Source organism: Bradysia coprophila, unplaced genomic scaffold, assembly GCF_014529535.1.
Source record: "Bradysia coprophila strain Holo2 unplaced genomic scaffold, BU_Bcop_v1 contig_94, whole genome shotgun sequence".
Classification (NCBI taxonomy): domain Eukaryota; kingdom Metazoa; phylum Arthropoda; class Insecta; order Diptera; family Sciaridae; genus Bradysia; species Bradysia coprophila.
Window position 1 is genome coordinate 10291817 of NW_023504022.1, and position 19153 is coordinate 10310969.

The following is a 19153-nucleotide window of genomic DNA, read 5'->3' on the forward strand; positions in this document are numbered from 1 at the left end:
GGTTGCTTCTGTGTTTTTGAAAGCGAGGGTGAGTTTAGCGCTGTAATGGTTGATTTGGGTGGCTTTTTACATGCCATATTGTGAGTTGGTATTATGTATAGCATGAACGTGTTTTCATGGTATTGTAGACGAATGCTTTGCTAGTCTTCTCATCAGAGAGCGGACCATTATTTGAATCAGACTTTTGTATTATTGAACGTTCCGTTTGATTTACTGCTGATCTGATTACATTAGACATTTAATTTGTATTACTGGCTGTGTAACCTTTTAAGATTTATTTATTCGACGAACGTGAACATAGAATACTGTTCCATGAACTAGATACTAAATACTATACTGTAACGTGTAGGTGCTCGTCGTGAGCATGCAATTGATTCTCTTAGAATAATTCAATTCACACTGAAACTATTCAATTGACCCTCTAGCAACGTCATTTCGATTCATTCAAGAACTTATTAAAATGTTTGTTCCGTAAAGTCACGTTGTTTCATGCATATTTTCTTGTATATGTGTATCTCTCACACTGTGTGTGCAGTTTCATTGAAAATTGCATTTGCAAAGTCCGTGACACATTTACAAATGGCAATTTCACATTAGCTGTAAACATCTAATGTGTCACGAGACACACAAAGACGATAAGAACTAATATGTATCCCATGAACTATTTGGATTAGTTTGAAGATACATTTTCTCAAGATCATTGTTTCGAAATCATTTTGTTTTAACTTTAACGTTTACTTCAATCAGATACATTCAACAGAGTTATGACCAACTAAAGAAGGTCCTCGTACAATTAGGTTAGAGCATCCAGACAAAAGTTATTTTTAATCGACGCAAAGCATGATTCCAAGCATAAAATTGTTCTTGGGTATGCCTCCAAAACGGACCGATTTTTTTATAGGTTAGTCAAAGTTAGGAACGTACAGCCGCCCATCAAAAAATTACGAAGTGGCAGACTCATATCTTCGATTTTACACTGTTGTAAGACATTGTATTGATCAAAAATGTGGCCAAACATATATTTCGAGCCACCGGGCAACTCAAAAAAATTTCTTCCTATCGCATCTCGCATCTACAAACGGCTTCAGTCAAGTTTTGAGCAGATGACAACTTTTACGAATTTTATTTTAAAAAAATCTACGAATTTTAGGCGATCATTCATATATTACGTCAACTTTTCAGTGTTGTCATCAAAATTAAATCTTCAATAACTCGAGACATACACATTTTACTGGGTGGTAAGAACATAGTTTTGCAGAGCGCGTATTTCTCGAGTTATTTAAAATTTAGTTTTTATGATAACACTGAAGAAACGTTACGTAATTTATGAATGATCCCTATACGACAGTAGATAATCCCAAATAATCCAAAATATTAATCATTCAAAGCAATTTCTATTTACGATCGATGGCAACCCGGAAGAGGTGCAGGTATTGTTAGTGAAAAGTTAGCGTCTTTTTTCGCTAACGGAATATTAATAAAAACGTTTTGCATATTGATTGTGTGTGCAACACGTTGTGCACACGATGGAAGTGTAAGGTGTGCGCTTTCATTAAAAATGTTCACGTTATTCCGGTTTCTATTCCTGGTCCAGAGAAACGACTTAAATACATTTCTAAGTTTCATTTCTTGTTTTGCCAATTTTATTGCAGTATACCATCAACCCTCTTGGACTTCGTACTTCACAAATCAGTTGTTGCACGTGGTTCAATAAATGTTAGTCCGCATAATATATACGTCCGCCATTCATCCATTATTTAATAAAAATGCTATTTCCCTACATTTATATGCATTGTACTATACGCATAATATTTATTATATCATCCACACCATATCTGAAACATTATTTTGATTTACAGTGAAGTTTATATAAATATTGCATACATGCAGCGTAGCTCGTGCTGCCTTCTTTAACAACCATTTTTTTGCTTCAATTTCTTTATGTGTATTTTCGATAGTGCACGATGCTTTTTCATGCCTCTGTCGACTGCAACAGACAAATAATGTAGGCGAAAAAAACCGAGCTAAATTGTTTGATGTAAATTTCGACATTTGATAAGACTTAGAACGACTCCACTAGACATATAGGCATGAATGTATATTCTGAAATGATTTTCGTTCAAGACTGATGTTCAATTGTGCTTGTTGTTCGTTTTTTTCTTTACAAAAACACAGCCATTTTATGTTATGTGATATTTTTCATATTTGGTTTTCGGTGTGGAAAGGGGGAAGAAGAGAGGTTTATTTCAGAATCAGAATTATTTTTTGTGCAGGAACCGTGTGTAAAAATAAATGCGGTTTCTGTGATTTTGTTGTATATTTAACCAACATGAGATATTTTATAGAAAGAAATTTTTTTTTTTTGAATTCTCCATTCGGGCACCGCAATTTTGATATATTCAATAAACGATTTTTTGTAGATTAATAGAAGTCTGTCGAAGACAAGATTTAGAAGGGATTCACCTTGATAGAAAACTAAAACCGACGTTGTTTGTGTTGTTGCTTTAACGACTACTAATTTTCCACTAACAATTCTAAAATTTCTGAAAGCTCACCAGACTTTATATGTAATAGTCCAGTTTTCGTGTGAATTTTGTTTATCCGAGGCGAAGCCGAGGTCGATAAACACTCGATAACATGACACTTTAATTTTATCCCGAGTTTTGTGATGGATTTTACATGTTTAGGCGGTCGAAAGTACATGAAATTTGATGAAAATTACGATTTTCAACAACCAAGCATGTAAAATTTCCTTACATGCTACATGCGTCGAAAACCGTACCTTTCATGTTTTAAGCACTACTCTCGACCATGCATTAAAAATGAAAACTCTTGTTAATGGTGTTTACTGACGTCACACGAACGCTCCATTTTTTATGGTTGCGGGTCGAAAATCGGACATTTCCTCGAATTTAATGATTTGTCGACTTTTCAACACTGTTAAGGCCAGGTTAAGTTGGTTTCTATCGCGAATGTTTACATGCGATGTAAGGTGGCTTAACCTGGCCTTAAGTAAATGACTGTCGTTTCGATTAGGAAAATGAATGAAGTAAAGATTTCTATTATCATTCTTCAATTTTTACTAGACCGATCCCATCATTCGAACTTCAACCTTCTGAATCTGAATTCAGATTTTCGAAATTCAACCGACTGTACAATACCGATTGTACAATATTCGTATCGAACGATCCTCTCCTCATCGTGAAACATTTCGTTGCATCACTTCACTTAACAACACTTATTGATGATATAACAATAACATTTTGTAAAATGCATTTTCAAAATATATATTGTACATGGAGGTATATACATACACATCATATAGACATAATATCTCTAACTGACCTGGTTTTCGACTTTTATCTATTATATATTTACTATTTTCGATCCAATTAAATTACGTTTGTGTTATAAAGTATTCGGTGAGTGTGTTTGAAAAACAAATGCACTTTAAATTTTGTATGAAACGTTTAATATGACCCAGAAACATAAATTGCTTCACAAATATGCTTTATGTATAGCGTTGAGTAATGGGAGAGCCGTTTCTGTGATGAATAACTAGAACAAAGAGGTTTACTTGTAATATTTAAAAAAAATTGCTGTCGTCGGTTGCACTTATTGTTGATGTAAACATAAAACTTTTCGGCATCAAGAGTAGTAGAAATGAATGTAAATGGTGAAGCTGTGTTGTGGGAAAACAAATCCGATATGCTTGCCTAGCTTCAAGAGAATCGGTCGAGCAAGAATTTGTTGTTTAAATGATTCGGCTTCTGTGAGAAATTATATTCAACTCTATCAACTCGAAGGGGATTGTCCTTCTTGATTTTTGAAAATAGAAAATAGAAGACTGGTTTTACATTTCCTCTTAATAAAAAAGTACTTCAAGAGGAACAATTAGGTCAGGGGATGATTAATGTCAAAAGGCGTAGGGTAAGCTTACCAATCCCCGGACAAGAATGAGTTCTCGGACACCTATTGTCTTTTTGCTTCGAATCATGACTTGCGTCGATTAATAGCTTGTCTGGATGATCTAACCTAATTAGATCAAGATATAACTAATAACGAAAGGTGTACGTATTTAGCGAATTATAAAACGAAATATAATTTGCTACATAGATAGTAATCCGAACGAAGAAAAGAGCTCTATTAAAAACAGCTTCTAGTAAAAAATTCCTCCTGTCTGCGTTGCGTAAATTTATTCAATGCGTCGAATTCTGACATATCTATACAATACCGTATTTAGGAAGAATACTTTCCACTGCTGTTGATCTCATCTCAATCGAATTCAAAGTCTACAATGTTATTAATCTTTATTCAAGTTTAACGCCATTTGTTGCCATGACACAAAAACGCAAATATTTTTTTCCTCGTTGCAATAAAATGCATTTTATAAAATAATAATGTTTTTTATGCAACATGACTCTTGTTCATTGCAAAAATAATAATCGGTTGGTGCAATGCAATTTTTGCACGTTTTCTTTTCGAATTGTGTACATTGTAGTTGGTAAATAATATTCGTTCTGTAGGTACGTTAGGTATAAAATTTTGTCTATTATATTGAGAAAACGTAAGTTAACAACTCAGGTAAAACCAGAAATATTTTTTGTTGTTGGTGAAACATCTAAAGAAATTCTCCTTTTTTTTGCTATTCAATTTAATTCTAAATATTCGTATACCAGGTGCAACATGATCGCCATGATGCATCCCTCGTTGTAATGTGTGTATTTATGTGTATAGTTGAAAGCGAACTTGTCAGGTGAATGAATTTTTTTAAACCACATTAGTAGTATGAATACAACAGAAGACTATGCATTTTATATTGGGACAGGTATATAAAATAAATGTAAGAACTGAGCATTATCAAAAGGAAGAAAGAAAAGATTATCTTGCGTCCATTGTGGTGGATTTATAAAAGGGAATTCAAAGCTACAATTTGGAAAACGATATTTTTAACGTTCATCCTATAAATTCGAAACATCCCTAATACGTGTGCTGGCTATAAATCCAGACATTTGAAATTGCTATAATACAAACAAGTGCAGCAGGCCTGATCAACTAACCTAATTAACTGGAGTGAGATTTAATTGGGGATACAAATTTGCATTTTTATGAAGAAGAAAACTGGCTGCAATTGACGTACATATGAGTACTAAGTTGTAACCGATAACATTAAATCAAACTCCGCAGTGCTTAATAATTGAGAAATATTTCACTAAATTCACCAAATTTCTCTAAATTCACCTAGTTTCAGTAAATTCCATAAAAGAATTTACCAAACTTCACCAATCTTCAGTAAATTTTACCAAATATCACTAAATTCCACTAAAGAATTCACGAAATTTCTCTAAATTTAACGAAATAATATTAAAATTTCCGCAAAGTTACCGAATTTACCACAAATTAAATTTGGTAATTTTTGGTAAATTTCAGTAAATTCTGTGAATGAATTTACCAATAATAGTTAAATTTAGTTAAAATTTGGTAAAATTTAGTGAAATATTTCTCAATATTAAGACCTGGGGAATTTGATTCCCTAAACCAGTCATAGCTTCCGCACTTAAATTCATCAAAAGCAATCCTTCAATAAAATGCGTGCTAAAAAATTTGTTCACCCAAAACATCCATGTAAATTTCGAATCATAAATCCTTTTTACTCAGAAGGGACTACGAACCATTCTTCATAATTCCACATGGACACGAATATTTATTGTGGTTCCCCGTTTTTTTTTTAAGTTTATTTAAGATTAAGTACACTGATAGTCTCGATACGTTAAACACCAGCTGGTGTACATTTTTACCGTATCACGAAAGAAATGTTTTAACTTAACACCTACAAAAAAAAAATGAAAAGATTTATGAATGCATTTTCGAATGCAATGTGTACGTATACAGTCGGTGTGCTGTGCAGCAATCATATTTTTGTTTAATATTTCAAGTGTCTCTGTTTTTATGGGTAATAGGAAACGTTTAGTAAGCAATATTCCATTTTTATGCTTTTGAAGGAAAGGAAAATTTATTATTTTGTCGGTCGTTTAGGGATTTTTATGCGCACGATGCATAATTATTTCTACCAGCATTTTAGAAGGTTGAGTTGCATGGATTGCATGCGAAGCAAAGGGAAGGAAATGTGCATAAAAATGCGGAAAAAATGTTATCTTGTCAAGTATAGTATAAATATGGTTACCGATGGTTAGGCGGCTCGACTCTCGTTAACGTTGTTTAAGTATCCATTTAACTGAAACAGAATATGTTTACTCATCCAAACTAATCAAACACATCTCCATTATTATTTTATCGCCACTCTGATCCCTCTCGACTACCGACTGAATAGACTGAACGCAAACATCCTTTAAAATCAAATATTACATGTTGTTGATGGTCTGTCCTTTCAATTGCCCTGAAATGCACAGACAGATACATGGCAACGTTAAATACATAATAAATATCCCAACATCTGAAACCTTTCAAAAACCATCTGTCTCCCGACCCGACAGCCACCATCCAAATTGCTCTTTCTCTCTGTGTGTATTGATTATAATTAAATTTATGTCGAAAAGAAAAGGTTTTTCCATATGTTTGTGTAATCTACCGGCCAAGTAAAGTGGATGGAAAAAAAGGTACATACACAGAGGATATAATAATGTTGACTTGTGCGCGCGCTGTTCCTGCAGCTATAATGCTGAACCACCTGCACTTAAGTCACGACAATTTGGCTTTTAAGTTCGATCGATTTTATATGGTGTTTCGTTTGGTAATGCGTTTTGTTTTGTCTTACGCATCATTTTCTTCGTGATTGTTATACTCTCAGAATGGGTTGCGTAGAGGTCTTTGCCATGGCTTAAAGTGTAATATTTATGCTACTGAAGAACAAAGAACGTGGGGTAGATCACGATCAGAAGTTCGTTTTTGAATAAAATTATGGAATTTCTAATCGAAATTATTGACCTTCTTGCCGCTCAGATTAACGAACCTTTTAAGCCTGACATTCATTTTCGTACCATTATAAGCTACTGCAACACTAAACATGATTTTAACGAACAATTTTCTTTCCTTACAGGGCAATCAAAGCATTTCAACAGTTGCTTTATGTCAGTCCGGACTACGTACGTTCCAATGAAGTTCATCTGCGATTGGGTCTTATGTTCAAATTGAACAATGATTATGAAGCATCTCTGAAACACTTACAGTTGGCTCTTTTGGATTCGTCACCGTGCAGTTTTTCAAAGCTTGAAAGTGAGTTTTCATTTTGGTATTCTTTACAAATGACGTCACATGGTTAGAGGGATGGGGAAGATGATTCTAACAAATTTAGGTCAATTTTGATTTTTTTTGGGTGTCGAAAATTCTGTAAAATAGCGTGACGTCATTTGTGAACGACCCCGCAGTCTTCACAAAGTCGTTGAGGAATTTCAATCCAAGCGATACAGTGAAAGACATAAAAATTCAACGCGAAATTTGCTTTCCTTGACAGTACGATTTCACATCGCCCATCTGTATGAAGCTCAAAACAAACACAAAGCAGCGAAGGACGCATACGAACAATTACTCAACGAGAAACAGTTAACACCGCAGCTAAAATCGGATATTTATCGGCAATTAGGATGGATGTACCATTGCGTAGAGTCGTTAAGTGACAAACGTACACGTGAAACATTTGCGATAAACTGTCTGCAACGGTCGATCGAAACCGACACAAAATCGGGACAGTCGTTGTATTTATTGGGTCGCTGTTACGCCGGTATAAATAAAGTGCATGACGCGTTTATAGCCTACAGAAATTCAGTGGAGAAAAGCGAAGGAAATGCAGACACGTGGTGCTCCATCGGGTGAGTTTTGAGATTTTTTTTGGATTGAATTTTATACTCTGCAGCACTCGCCAGAGTTTATCGCTTATTTTAGCTGCTTCTTAACGATCTGTTCGTCAATGAATCGCTTTTAATGACGACGTTTGTCTTCCTTAAACAGAGTATTATACCAGCAACAAAATCAGCCTATGGATGCATTGCAAGCGTACATATGTGCAGTGCAATTAGACAAGACACACCGTGCCGCTTGGACCAACCTAGGTATTCTGTATGAAAGTTGCAGTCAACCGCGAGATGCATTCGCTTGCTATTTGAACGCGACAAGATATTCCAACAATGTAAGTGTGTTCGTGTGCTACATTCTTCTGTTGCCCGTTACCACGCAATCTGTCGTGGTAAGATTGTGGTTCTTTCAATTGTCGTTCAACAAAAGAGCTTTTCAGTTCAACGAAACATTTTTTTGTTTTCGATTTCTTTTGATACTTTTCGGAGAAATTGTGCGCAAATTTGAAAGTACTTATCAAAGGAATGTTTTGCATGCGGAAACCGCACAATGATTTCGTATTGAATACAAGTTCAGGCCATATGGTATACGGACGGGCATCTCTTTCGAAAAAAAGACCATTGTAACGATGGTACACGCAACATGCTCAATTATGACACCACAACCACAACAATTAAAGAATGAAACGATTGTCGTTCAAGTCTTGACCGAAAATTTTTTTCTTCTTTCCAGACAACCGAACAAATCCAAAATTTAACGGTTTCATCCACCACAAATCCAACCGGTCATTCATCCACATCGTCGACCATTTCGCCGAGTCACGGAAGTCACAAAAATCTACTGAAAGATTCAACGATCACAACCAGCGGCGGTAAACCACAAAATCTATCGCAGCGGATCAAATTTCTGCAATCTCAATTGGCTCACGCTCCTATGCCGAGCATAACATCGAAAAGACGCCAGTTGCCCTCGATCGAAGAGGCCTGGAATCTGCCGATATCTGCCGAAATGAGTTCGCGTCAACAGCAAAGTGCGCAAGCCAATCAACAGCGATCGATAGCCAAGGGCGCCTATAACACTCAGGTTAGTGATGTTGATTTTTATACTACACGAATTTGACCCTACAAACAGTTCGGTTCCCACCTGTGCACCAATTCTTCATTTCAATTACACGTCCACAAGCACACCACGAACCATTTACAGTTCAGTTACTCATATAATCTGAACATAAACACATCATTGAATCTGGATACTTTACTTAAGACTTAAGGCTCTGTCTATTTTTGGTCACAAAATCTTTTACTTCATTAGTTCAAACATACATTTTTCTACCCAGAGCTCATCGCTTATTGTTTTTGTTATCACTGATAACAGGTGACTAGTCATTTCTAAAAGGTTGTTGAGGTCTTCACCCAATCACCATTAATTAGACAGATGCTTCAGTTCTGTGTTATTATTGTCCGAACGAACAAATCTAAAAATATCGTCACACTAGTTATAAGTCGCGCTAAGACTTCAGTGCAATAAATTTAAACCTTACTTCCTCTTCAAATTAATTTCCTTCGCCAACTCAAAACGTGAGCTATAAAACTAGCGTGGATCATTTACAGGTAAAGTGAAAATAGGGCGTGTGAATAAGAAAACACTGAAAGTTTTTGTTGATGTACCCGAGACGAGAACCAATCACTCTAAACATTGTTTTGATGCCAAGTTAGCGAACTTACACAACGAAAACTTTTTATTGATTGAAGCAACGAATTCTCTCAATGAGAGAAAGTCTGATTCCTTGTACACGCGACGTTATACACGTTGAGCTAATATTCATAGTTGTAAACCCTGCAAACCTCACGTGAAAAATGATGCTTGTTTTCTCTCCCTTGTTCTCACACCGAAATAAATGAACTTTGGTTTTCCTTCGATGTAAAATTCTCACACACACTTACTCAAATGAGAAATCGATAAGCAGCAGTAGACATAATTTTCGTTCACGTTCCGTTTTCGATCTCTTTTATAAATGTTCCGTCGAACAGTGCGGTTGGAAAGTGAAAAAAATATTCAAATCATTTGATTAATCTGAGCAATTTTATGTAAAAAAAAACTAAGTTTCCATTTCCGTTGGTCCACGTGATCCAACTACTTACTAAAAGTCTGATAGCATAGTTAAATGGAATTTCAACGAAAAACGATTGCCGGGTAAGTTGAAAATGGAATTCCGGTGTATGAGAAAAAAAAAATTTGGGGTTAGGTTATCCATGAGCCACGTGTTGTTGCACGTTTCATAATCAATTTAAATGAATTTATTGCGAATCGAACGTGATTCGATCCTCTCAATCATGCGGAGAATGAATTGTTATAAAGTGGCGATTGTAAAACTCATAAAATTGTCCGGTTAGTTATACTTGCTGTAAATGAACTCTCAACTGCATGACCTTGAACTCTTTCGTGACGTGAAATGATTCGATAAACCTACACGCCTCCTGTCGTCGGTTTTTTTCTTTTTCCACTGCGTTTAATATTCGTACACTTGCGTTTTAACTGTCCAATTGGGAATAGACAAGCAATTTTGTAAAGCGATCGATTGTTTGTTTAACTCGTTGAGTAAAAAATTGGTAGAAAATGTCGACTGTTTTGCGCTCTGGTAAATTTATTCAATGAATGGATCAGTGCTAACAAGCAGTTACAAATGAAAATGAATTTTTTTATTTGATTAAATTCCATTTGACTCTGACGACTAAACCTGCAATGCCATTTTATTTCAGACGTCCCAAGGACCGCCACCGCCATATCCAAATCAACAGCCCAACAATGCAGCTGTATCAAACAAACGATTCAAACAGGAGGAGAACCTTCAACAATCACCCAATGCCCGACCAGCCCAGCCCGTCTACTATCTGTCACAGCAGCAGTTGCAAATGTTACAATATCTACAGCAGAACCAGAACAATCTTACAGCCCAACAGCAAAATGTTTTACTGCAGTTAACGAATCAATATCGCCTGATGCAGCAGCATCAGCAGCAAGTACGGATTCAGCAACAACAGCGCACGCAGGCCGGTGCCGTGCAAACACAGCAGCAACAAAGTGGACAAGTTGCTAATCGGCCGGCAGGTCAACAGTTTATTGGCCAGCAGCCGAGTAGTTTTCAACAGACCGCACCACGAGTTCCACAAAGTGGGACGATTGCACAAACTGGATTTGCTGTTGAAAGCTCGAGCAATTTTCCAGCTGCAACTGGACACACACTGCCGAACGCTGGTATGCCCTACAAATCGGCCAATGTGGGACAATTTCAGCAGAATCAGTTCGGAACGAATTTGGGTTACACTCAAATATCGTCAACGACCAATCAGTCCGATATGGGTATGTACATGTTGTCGATAAGACGGCACTTGATGAGTGAATCTAACGATTTTATTCTTTCGTTCCATCAGATGTTTCCGACCAAGAACTACAGGCTTTGCTATCGCAAAAAGACATTGCAACGTCCTTCGCTGAAAATCTGCTCAAACAGTTCGGCAGCGATGGACTTGACATCAAAGGTGAAATTCCCGACGAGGCTGGCGTAGGATCATCGTCACCAACAAATGTTGCCGCCGATTCGACAACAAATCCAAACACAAAATCACCACCGGTCAAATGCGAAGCAACATCAACAATGTCAATCATTCCAAAATGTGATATCAAAACTGAACCAGTTTTAAAAATTGAAAAATTGTTTGGATCGAACGACACGCTAACCTTTTCGACGGCAATGGACGCGAAACAAATTATGGAAACTGTGAAGTGAGTGTTGTGTCCGGCGACACTTGCTTCTTCGAAATGGATTTTTATTAATTTTCGTTTGTACCCTCAGATCCATTGGTGTCACAGAACCTCCATCACCATCCTCAATACAAGCTCCAGACGCTCCGATACCATCGCCACCAGAATGTCCACCGCAACGATTAACGCGAGAACAACTTGTACCACCCACACCATCCGTTCACTTGGAAAACAAAAAGCATGCGTTCAGTCCACAACTCCAAGAGTTTTGTCTGAAACATCCCATTGCTGTGGTGCGAGGATTAGCAGCTGCGCTGAAATTAGGTACGCAATTTGCACATACTACCGGCGTAGGAACTTGTTTTCTGATCAACCGACCTGCCATTTTAGATTTGGGACTGTTTTCAACGAAAACTTTGGTGGAGGCCAATCCCGATCACAGCGTCGAAGTGCGATTACAAGTGCATCAAGGGCCCGATGAAAATTGGGACATTTCGCAAGCGAAAAGAGTTTGGACCTGCATATCGCATCGTCAACACACGACCATTGCCAAATACGCCCAATATCAGGCATCGAGTTTCCAGGATAGTCTCAAGGTAAGCGCCGATTTTATGAATCAGTACAAATAGCACCCGATTCAAATGATGATCAACAATTTAAACTTTCGTTCTTCTGAATAAGAGTGAAGATAATTTTTTTCTCTGATTCCACACCAACTACTGGATGTACATCAATGATCACCACCACCTTCATGGTCATGTGAATTAATTTTGAATTTCTTTTTTGTTTGCAGGAGGAGAAGGACAAAACTGCCGGCATTCACACATTTTCGGATTCCGATTCGAAGGATTCGATGAGCAATAGTGGCGTCAATGGAAAGAAGAAGAAAATCAAAAATGCCAACAAAATGTTGAGGTGAGAACTCGGCAATCATTTACCTTTTGTCACCGAATTTTCCGCATTTTTTCGTAACTGATTTGACTGTTCAGCGTCAAGTTTAGCTCCATAAAAGTGCTAGAACAAACTATCCATGAAGGCTTTTCGCTAACTCCATTTTCAATTACTTAAGTGGCGTTTGATAGTAGAGCTTTCAACAAATTCATTTCCATCACCATCAGCTATTAACATCTTGTTTGTCCATCAATTCACCGGAACATTTCAATTTCTTTATAGATTCGGTACCAACGTCGATCTGTCCGATGAACGCAAATGGCGCAGTCAATTGACCGAGCTAACGAAACTACCAGCATTCGCCCGTGTCGTATCGGCTGCTAATATGTTATCACATGTTGGCCATGTCATACTCGGCATGAACACCGTTCAACTGTACATGAAAGTGCCGGGCAGTCGAACGCCCGGTCATCAGGAGAACAACAATTTCTGTTCGATTAACATAAACATCGGTCCCGGCGATTGTGAATGGTTTGCCGTGCCGGATGCGTACTGGGGCGGCATTCAGCAATTGTGCGAAAAGAATAACATCGACTATTTGCACGGTTCGTGGTGGCCGGTGCTGGAAGACCTGTACAATGCAAATATTCCCGTTTATCGATTCATTCAACGACCCGGCGATCTGGTCTGGGTGAATGCCGGCTGTGTGCATTGGGTGCAGGCGGTCGGTTGGTGCAACAACATTGCATGGAATGTTGGCCCGTTGACGGCACGGCAGTACAGTTTGGCCATCGAGCGCTATGAGTGGAACAAATTGCAGCATTTCAAAAGTATCGTGCCGATGGTGCATTTGAGCTGGAATTTGGCCCGGAATATCAAAGTGTCGGACGCAAAATTATTTGAACTAATCAAGTGAGTCCGATTGAAGGTTACGTTTTGCGGCTGTGCAAGCAATTAAAATTCTTTCTTTTTTTTTGCAGAAATTGTTTGCTTCAAACTCTCAAACATGTGATAGCAACGCTCGAGTATGTCAAGTTGAAGAATGTTGAGGTACGATTCCATGGGCGTGGCAAAAACGAGGCATCGCATTATTGTGGACAGTGTGAGGTGAGTAAAATTTGCAAAAAAATAAAAATATTCTGTCCCCATCCCCGATGTTAATGTGGCCGCACTCGCAATCCTTCTACATAATTTGTCAATAGTTGTGTCGATCCTAAGGTAGTGCAAGAAAAAAATTAAAATCGTGTGCCATATGAGACGAAACTTTCGATTTGTGATCTCATTCTAGACGAGTTTATACAAGAATCCCAGCCACAATCAGACATTCGTCTTTCGAGTCTCTTTGATTTCAACAAAAACTTTTTCTTTTCAATTTCGTATTCAGCTCGAAGTGTTCAACATCCTATTCATTCGCGAACAAGAGAAACGACATGTCGTCCATTGCATGGGCTGTGCACGTAAACAAACGCCATCGCTGTCTGGTTTCGTATGCCTCGAAGAGTACCGTTTGAGTGAACTGATGCAAGTGTACGATGCGTTCGTGTTGCATAGTCCACCACCAGCTGTATCGCCGCCGGCACCGACAACGTAATATAGAATAGAAAATTATGTTAACAATGACGACGACGATGATGATGACAATGATGATGATGTTGTGTACCATTAGTTTAATTTATTCGCTCGTAGCATAAGGCGTAACCGGACTTTCGGATTTTTTTTTTTTTTTTTTTGATTTAAATCAATTTTTGAATTAGTGAAAAAAGTGTGTGAACGGTCATCCATTTAAGCAATAACGTATTTATACCTATCGAATTTACAAACAAAAAAACACAAACAAAATGAGCCGACGGATTTCTTTGTACAAAAAAAATCCCTGGCGTTGAATTTAGTTCACAGTTAGCGCACATAATCTCGACTCTCGACTGAAGAATATATTTTTACTAAATATAAAACAAAAATCGGGGTTACTCGTAACAATCGTAAACAATAAATTTGCAAATTCAGAAGGAAGTTTCATAACGAAAGTTGGAAGAAAACTTTATTTCATTTTTGTAACATCTTTCCGGCCAACAGTTTTACTTTCGATGTTACGATACCTCAATTGGTCAAACGGCAAAATAAACTGACACACGAACTGAATATTAGCAAACCAAACTGTTTTTTCTTCGATGAAAAGCAGTTTTTTAATCGATGAAACGAAATTCACGAAAGATTGCGCGCCTTTAAATGTGCTGTTCGCATTGCTGCATTTCGGAGGAGAGAATTCGGATATTTGACAGGTATAAAAGAAACGAAAAAAAGTTCACTGTTCGAAAACCAGCGAGATCGGTTGGACTCATGTCACACGGAACACTGAAACGTTGATCAGTTTGTGACATTTTCTTCACATAAAAAACAATCAAAAATCGACGCTGGTGGAAATACTGCAGGATCACTGGGATCATCCACGGGAATTCCTAGCCTAGGTTGTGTACAAATCTGAAACAAGCGACATCTTACGCATTCGTATCTCACCGGAAAAAAAACAATTTTTTTTCCATCAGCGGAAATTTAGAGTACGATCTGTAACGGGCCCATAACCTGTGACATGAATTAACAGGGAAAATCGTCAGCTTCTTAACATTTTTATTTCTTCTTCGAATTATATTGACGAAGTCGCTCTTACCGCTCTGTCGGTAATCAAATATAACTGCAACAAACTAAAAAAAATTATTGATCTCATGTATTTCGTAGGGACGTGTAATACAAAGAAGGAAGAAGAGAAAACACTGCACTTAGATAACTTGTTTAAAAAGAGTGGAATAAGATGATACAAAATGAGTGTAAATAAAGAGTAAAACCTCCGTCATTTGAGTGTAAATATTTTTTTTAAATCAATCGGAATCAGAATGAAAATGTTTTTTTTCTTCTCTTCAATTAATGTGAAATTTTAAATAATATTTTGTTTGAGTTGTGGGTTTAGCTTATATATAAATAGCTGTCGAATGTAGTTAAATAAAATGAAAAAAAAAAAACTGAATAGAGGAAGAATGGAATTTCAAATTTAAATTTAAACATTAAATACGGCTATCCTTCCAAAATATAAATGAATTTTGCGGTTGAATCGAAATGGGCAAATTGTTGTCAAACTGGAAAACAGCATTCATGTATACGCTACGTATGCGTGTCTATGTAAAGCGGTAAGGTACCAAAAACGTAGCAAGCAAAAAAAATGAATTTTATTTAACGGAAAAAATAAATTTGGACAAAAAATCGACATGAAAAACCTTACTTTTCTTAAGCTAAAAATTAATAATTTGTTATAGTGCTAAGTAGCCAATTTTCTTTTCATTAATCTCTTTCCTCCCTCTCTTTTTTGTTTGTAAAAAATGGAAAACCAAAATTATAAAAATGAAAAATAAAAAAAAATTAAAAAAAATTGCGGCCAGAAAACGACTCACAGTCTCGCTCAAAACCAGTTTTCAGCATTTTCTGGCCAAGCAAACAAAATGCGGTACTGAGTTGCTGTGAATTTTTTTGTTGTCAGTTTGTTGGATTATATTACTCGCTTTCGGCTTGAAATACAAATTTCCCACACGCCTCAACAAAAACCGTCCCAGCAAGACAGTTAATGTACTATCATTCGTAATCGATATAAAATATTCAAATTTTTTAGTATTAATAATTTGTACAAATTAAATTAAATTATTAAAAATAATTAAATTAAAATGAAGGAAAAATGAAATAATTTACACAATCGAAAGAAGAAATTATTTAATTTTACTACGTGTATAGGAAATGTATAAGGAAAACAAAAATTGAAAATAAAAGGAGACAAAAAACCAGTGTTCACTGCCAATATAAAAATGAATAAATTGAACTTATAAGAAGAAAACAAAACACACCGATGATTTTTTGCGGAATAAATGGAGAATGGAGAGATTGGTGGATGTTCATCTTATTTTTAAAATGGAAATTTTAGTGTAAATAAAACTGAAACAAAATGACAACACAAAGCGAGAAAAATTATATTTTACCAAAAAAACACACACAGACAATTCAATGGGATTTCTTTTTTATTTTTACCTACACTTACATCAGTCAGGGCTGGACTGACTCGAAAAAGTCTTTCTGACGTTGTATGTGGTAAATTTGCGAAAAGCCCATCATTGCTCTTGATCCATACAAAAAATTAAGATCCCTTCGTAAATCGCCCGAATGACCGTGGGTTCAGTTCAGGCCTACCTGCAGTTTTTTAAAACGAAATTTTATATGAAAGAAATTTTAATGGACATGCTCCATCACGTTGTGAGCATCATCAGTTCAAATTGAAGTAAAAAAATCTGGTCTGGTGCCTCTAGGAAAACTCCTTTGGCCTGTAGAGCCGCCAACCTTTTATCCCTAGTTATGTTTCCACTACCAGTAGGTGTTAAATTTTCGATTCTTTTTGTAAAAAATATCGCCTGGTCGCGCCTGGTCGTTGATGCAAAGGTAACGATGGTCAGTCAAAAACAAATCTGTACACTCCTTGCAAGGATATTTTAATTGAATTTCCAGAGCAACAGCTTGAAGGTCTACATTTCAACTAAAATTGTGATATACTACGTTACAAAATAAAAAGTGAACAAGCTTTCATCTGTTGGCGATCACAACTGCATGAATAAACGATGATCTTCGACTATAACAGTGAGTCTTGTCGCGAAATGTGCGTCGCAAACTTGAAACTGCTTACATCAAATGAAGTAATAGATCCGATAACAGATTTGCTGATATGCTTACCGTCGGTGAAAGGGTAATACAATTAGCTTATTGAACACTCACAACAATGACACTTTACTATCACATCGATTTCGTTTTGTTGTTTTAAACAATTGCAACTTTTTATCAGTGTAAACTGAACACTAAACTCATTCTCAGTACTAAGTTCTTTGAATTCTATACAGGATTCTATACCATAATGCAATTATGCGTTTCGAAAGTCATTTGAATCATTAAAATAATTGTCGAATTGTAATTAATTTGATAAATAAAATTTGAAATAAAACAAATGGAAATTAATGATTAAGAAGCAATTTTTTTGACAGATAATTAATTTTATTTAAAAAAAGGGGAAAAAATAGAAAGAAGAAGAACTTAAGCGTTAATGTGCCTTTATTCTCATAAAATAGCTCAAAACTCAAGAAAAACACAAAAAATTAAAGAAAAAATAAATATTTTTTTGGATAATAAAAAAAACAATATTTTTAGCTATACAACAACAACAACGGTCCGTTTAGAGAAAAGTCTAATTTTTCAGAAACAAAAAAAAAAGAAAATTTTATTACAAAAAATAGAAAACAAATTGTAGTCACAGAAAAGAAAACATTTTTCAAATTTTATGATTGATGGACTGGACGTGGACATACGCGAGTTTTTATTTTCAAACGAACCATTTACCGACGGCTAGATCCTCACTCCTGATCGAATATAAACTATTTTCCCCACAGATGAATGTTACATTAATCGAAAACCGTGCTTTTTATGTCTCCCTACTTTATGTGGGCCATTGCTACAATCGTCTGTGAAATATACGAAGTATGGTTTCCACTCAACAAAAACTACTCCGCGTGATCACTGATCTCACACGAGCGAGATGTCAAGTAAACAAAGCAAAAAATGAAAAAAAAAATCAGATTTGTCTCTCACATGGAGTTTTTTTTTTGGTAGGTGGAAATCAAGTCTTACTTTTTTAACGGATGAAAATTGTTCCTTTTCTCTTATATTTCCAAAAACCTTTTTAGTAAAAATAGTGAAAATTGGGAGAAAAAGCGGGAAAATGTAGGGAAAAAAATTTCACGGAAAAGTCCTTGCTATTTAGTGTAGAGAAATGCCGAACAATGTCTAGCTGTACGTTTGTTTCCTCACTGTATTTACTGAAGGCCAACACACACTAGCATCTAGTGTCAGTTGGGAATATGATATTTCTATTGTTAAAACCGATTTTACCTGATTTAAACAATAGAAATATCGTATTCCCGATGACGCTAGATGCTAATTCCGCGAAATTCTCTTGATTGTCGTAAATTTGTCTACATTTTCTCGATAAACTTTGCTCAAAGGTAGTGGCAAAAAGTATTTCGTTTGTCGTTCCATTCGGTTTCAAATCCATCAATCATTAATATTAATTCTAACTCTGGTACAAAATGAAGGAAAACTAAACATCAACAATAGAATAACAAAAAACAGAAACCTAAAAGTTGCTTCGTGTAAGTTTTTATTGTGTATAAATGGGCAATTTGTATGTTTAACAGATAGTACTACTTATAAGGACAATGTTTAGTGGGAAAATTTTAAATTTTTTGTATGATAGACAATGATTTCTGGTAGTTTGCAATTTGTATTTATAACTCAGCAAAAGAAAAGTTTTTACATCAAAATCATAGCTTTTGTGTCGTGTTTTAATTGTGCAAGGGAGAAATAAACAACACCAAAATAACGATCAGTCTCATGATGTTTCTTTTTGAAGAAAAAATAAGAAATTAGAACAACGTTTTTAGCGACTCATACTAACTAGACAAACACAAAAAAATGAATGTAAAAAATGTAAAAAAAAAGTTATTGAAAGTCTTTGATAAGAAGAATCATCCCAACAAAATTAAGAAAATTTAGAATAAGAAACTGATCGAAAAACGAATCATTATGCTAAACAAAAATGAATCAATTATTAATTATA

General features: G+C 35.9%; 1 protein-coding gene across 2 annotated transcripts in view; it reads left to right on the forward strand.

The window, feature by feature from the left end:
* LOC119085385 (lysine-specific demethylase 6A) overlaps positions 1-18634 on the forward strand; it is a 42348-nt gene extending 23714 nt beyond the window's left edge. For both annotated transcript variants that reach the window (XM_037195777.1, XM_037195778.1), the window contains 12 exons: positions 7058-7233; positions 7472-7826; positions 7966-8143; positions 8542-8892; positions 10569-11169; positions 11241-11592; positions 11663-11895; positions 11962-12167; positions 12365-12486; positions 12745-13374; positions 13443-13569; positions 13847-18634. In XM_037195777.1, the coding sequence (XP_037051672.1) occupies positions 7058-7233; positions 7472-7826; positions 7966-8143; positions 8542-8892; positions 10569-11169; positions 11241-11592; positions 11663-11895; positions 11962-12167; positions 12365-12486; positions 12745-13374; positions 13443-13569; positions 13847-14053 (3538 nt within the window). In that variant the 3' untranslated portion in view covers positions 14054-18634. The remainder of the gene's footprint in view (positions 1-7057; positions 7234-7471; positions 7827-7965; positions 8144-8541; positions 8893-10568; positions 11170-11240; positions 11593-11662; positions 11896-11961; positions 12168-12364; positions 12487-12744; positions 13375-13442; positions 13570-13846) is intronic.
* Positions 18635-19153: the final 519 nt, after the last annotated feature.